The sequence below is a fragment of the Carlito syrichta genome, unplaced genomic scaffold (assembly GCF_000164805.1).
Source record: "Carlito syrichta isolate Samal-C Ts95f unplaced genomic scaffold, Tarsius_syrichta-2.0.1 Scaffold288108, whole genome shotgun sequence".
NCBI classification, from domain to species: domain Eukaryota; kingdom Metazoa; phylum Chordata; class Mammalia; order Primates; family Tarsiidae; genus Carlito; species Carlito syrichta.
The window spans coordinates 19,747-23,638 of record NW_007232204.1 but is presented as its reverse complement, the minus strand read 5'-3'; the positions used below and the strand labels follow the sequence as shown (position 1 = coordinate 23,638).

The 3,892-nt window shown below is 54.8% G+C and overlaps 1 protein-coding gene across 1 annotated transcript in view; it reads right to left on the bottom strand.

The window, feature by feature from the left end:
• The window catches only part of PARD6B (par-6 family cell polarity regulator beta), a 64,018-nt gene extending 60,891 nt beyond the window's left edge, over nucleotides 1–3,127 (bottom strand). Inside the window, exon 1 of the mRNA XM_021710104.1 lies at nucleotides 2,996–3,127. Coding sequence (XP_021565779.1) covers nucleotides 2,996–3,127 — 132 coding nt within the window. The remainder of the gene's footprint in view (nucleotides 1–2,995) is intronic.
• Nucleotides 3,128–3,892: the final 765 nt, after the last annotated feature.

Sequence of the window (3,892 nt, the reverse complement as noted above, 5' to 3'; positions counted from 1 at the left end):
ATTTATTGTAGAGATGAGGTCTCGCCTGCCCAGGCGGGTCTCGAACCTATGGGCTCAGGCAATCCACTCACCTCAGCCTCCCAAAGGCGCGGGAATTTTTTGATTTATTGTAGAGACGAGGTCTCGCCAAGTGCCCCGGCTGGTCTCAAACCCCTGGGCTCAGGCAATCCTCTCGCCTCCGCTTCCCAAAGTGCTGGGATAACTGGCGTGAGCCACAGCTCACTTTCATTTTTAGAACTGCAAGGCTTACAGGCGAGAGTGCCACTGCATGCCCTTTTCCCAGAGGTTGGACTCGGTTTGGCTGCTGACTGTCTTTCTGGCTTTTTTATTTTTTTGAGTAGAAGTCTCACTCTGTCACCCACGCCGGAGGGCAGCGGCACACTTACGGCCACTGCAGCCTCAACCTGCTGCTGGACTCAGGTAATCCTTCCACCTCAGCCTCCCAAGTAGCTGGAACTACAGGCATGTGCCACCAAGCTCAGCTCATTTTTCTTGATTTATTGTAGAGATGAAGTCTCACCAACTTGCCCAGCCTGGTCTCAAACCCCTGGACTCAGGCAATCCTCTTGCCTCTGTCTCCCAGAGTGCTGGGTTTAAAGGCGTGAGTCACCACACCCAGTTGTCTTTCGAAGTATTGCCATGGTGTTTCATTTTATTTGTGTAAAGGGGGAATGTGGCACGATCAGGATTATTCTGATCCCCTTTCACTTAGTGGCAGGTCTTGGAGATCCATATCTGTTGTCATTTACAGATGCAGGTATTTTTTTAATTTAAAAAATTGTTTTTCAGTTGGAGTCTCACTCTGTCACCCGGGCTGGAGTATGGTGGCACGCTAACAGCCACCACAGCCTCGACCTGGTGGGCTCAGGCGATCCTTCCAACTCAGCCTTCCAAGTGGCTGGAACTACAGGTGCGAGCCACCATGCCCAGCAAATTTTTTTATTTATTGTAGAGAGGTGGTCTTACCAAGTTGCCCAGGCTGGTCTCGAACTCCTGGGCTCAGTCAATCCTTTCACCTCATCCTCCTAAAGTGCTGGGATTATAGGCTTCAGTCACCATGCCAGGCTTATTTTTTTGAGTTGGGGTCTCACTCTGGTCCCCAGGCTGGAGTTTAGTGGCAGGATTACGTCTCACCACAGTCATGATTTCCTGGGCTCAAACAAAACCTTCTACCTCAGCCTCCTGAGTAGCTGGGACTGTAGGCACCCCTCATGACACCTGGCTCATTTTTTCATTTGTTATAGAGATGAGGTCTCGTGATGTTTCCCAGGCTGCGCGCGAATTCTGGGCTCAAGCAATCCTCCTGCCTTGGCCTCCCAGATTGCTGGGACCATAGGCATGAGCCACCACACTCAGCCAGATATAGCTCTTTTTATTATTTTAATTTTCATTTATTCATTTTTTGAGTCAGCGTCTCACTGTGTCACCCAGGCTGGAGTGCTGTGGCAGGATCATGGCTCACCACAGTCTCAACCTCCTGTGTTCAAGTGATCCTTCTGCCTTAGGCTACTGAGTACCTGCGACTACAGTCGTGCGCTACCATACCCGGCTAATTTTTTTACTTTTTGTAGAGATAAGATCCCACCATGTTGCCCAGGCTGGTTGTGAACTGGACTCAAGCGATCCTCCCACCTTGGCCTCCAAAGTGAGATATGGTTCTCTCTCTCTCTCTCTCTCTCTTTTTTTTTTTTTTTTTTTTTGAGTTGGAGTGTCACTCTGTCATCCAGCCTGGAGTGCAGTGTTACGCTAACAACCACCACAGCCTCCACCTGCTGGTCTCAGGCGATCCTTCCACCTCAGTCTTCCAAGTAGCTGGAACTACAGGCATGTGCCATCATGCTCGGCGAGTTTTTCTTGATATTTTGTAGAGATGAGGTCTTGCCAGGTTGCCCAGGCTGGTTTCCAACCCATGGGCTCAGGCAATCCTCTCACCTTGGCCTCACAAAGTTCTGGGTTTATAGGCGTGAGCCACTGCGCCCAGCCCTCTTTTTCTCTTTTTAAGCCGCTGCCTGGTACACGACAGTGTTGTTCTTTCACTTATCCACTGATGGACACTGAAGTAACTTCCCACAGCTTGCTGTGATAATCCCTTCTTAGAAAGCCTCTCTGCACGTTCATAAGTGATGTTCTGGCTGGTAGGAGATGCTCATTTCTGATTCTCAAAGGTCTTGCCACATGACCCTTCAGAGTGTGTGTGCGCGCCGGGCGCTTTAGCCGGGAGGAGGGGTGTCCGTTTCTCTTCTCTGGGGATGTTTATTCTCGGTTTCTTTTCTGCAGAGGCTGTATATAGGGCAGGAAGGCACCCAGGGGTGGAGGAAGGCAGCACATGGGTGCTTTGCGCCTGGGCTGGTCCCTGTGCAGCACCAGAAAGCTGAGGTGTGTCCAGTTGATTCAGGGAACCGTGGGCGTCACCAAGCCTGGCCCCCTCGCCCCGGACTAGGAGCTGCACACACAGACACACACAGATCTAACAGGGCAGGGGCGAGGGCCAACCCCCAACCCTGAAATAACTAGGTTGGAAAAAAGAAAATAAATAAAACAGCAAAAGGCCCTGACCACGCACTACAGGGATGGGCAAGGGCTGAGTGCACTCGCAGCCCAGCGGGGGTCAGAGGTGGGGAGGGGAGAGAGGGCATCGTCCCAGGACCCAGGAAGAGGGTGGGAGGGACGAATCCAGGTGGAAGGCGGGCAGAGGGCAAAGGGAAAAAGGGGGCAACACAGAGAGCAGGGAAGGGGCTGGGTGAGAAAGGCGGGACGACGGGGGCTGGAGGAGGCGGGGCGGGGGGGGCGACTCCCCAGGCTGCGTCCCAGTCTGTTTGCGATTAGCACACAGCCCAGAGCAGAATGGAGTAAACAGAAACTTCCAGGCGTCTTCTCCGCCCCCCTCCGAGGCAGAGCCGAAATCAGATGCTCTGTGATTAATCGTGGAGGATTCAGGACACGACCGCAGAGGCAGCACGGACTTGAAATTAGCAGCCTTCTCCGGCCCCCTTGCCAAAATGGGGGTGAGGGGTGGGCCTCGGGGGGGCGGGGGCCCCGCCTGCTGGGGGCCAGCATGGAGCTCTCCCAGGCAGATCTCGCAGCGACACTGACAGCCGTTGGCGGCGTCCAGAGCAGCCGGCGGCATCTGGGGGAGCGGCTGACCCAGGGGCCCTGGCCGGCTTCCTGGAACCCCGGCTCCTGCACCCTGCTGCGGGCCAGATAAGAGCCCCGGCTGCTGTATCAAAACCCGCAGAGCCGCCCCCCTGCGCCCAGAGGAAGCGATCTTCCGAGGCGATCTTTCCAGCCAGTGACCGGGGTGGCAATGACCGGGGTGGCTGGGCTTTCCAAGCCCTGGCTCAAGCCCTGAGGCCAGAGCCGATGGCAGCTGAGCTTCCTGGCGGCAGGAGGTGAGGCGAGGAGCCTTCCAGGAGGACGGCGTGACTGGACCTCAAAGTCCAGACCTGCTCTATGGTGAGTGCTGGGCGACTGCCCCTTGTGTGTGTCCTGGTGTGCCTCAGACTTCTAGAAGGAGAGCGCTGGAATGGGCAGCCCGCTCAACTTCCACTTCCTTTCCCAAGGCCGGGGGCATGAGCCTTGAGGCCGAGATGGGACAGCAGCATCTTGCTGTGCAGCCTTGGGCAAGTTCTTCTCCCTCTCTGGGCTTCCCTTTACCCATCTCTAACACAGAGTGCTTGAACGAGGCAATCTTTAAGCGCTTCTCATGATGACAGCTGTTTCTTGTGCCTCTGCTATGTGCCTGGCACTGGGCTGGCATTTGTGAAGGGCAGTTCAGGAAATCCCCCCAATTCCCCTGGGGGATGTGGAGTATTGTTATTGTCCTCATTGTGCACTGAGGAAATGGAGGCTCAGAGACGTGAAGTGACATGCCCAAGTCACATAGCCTCTTGGT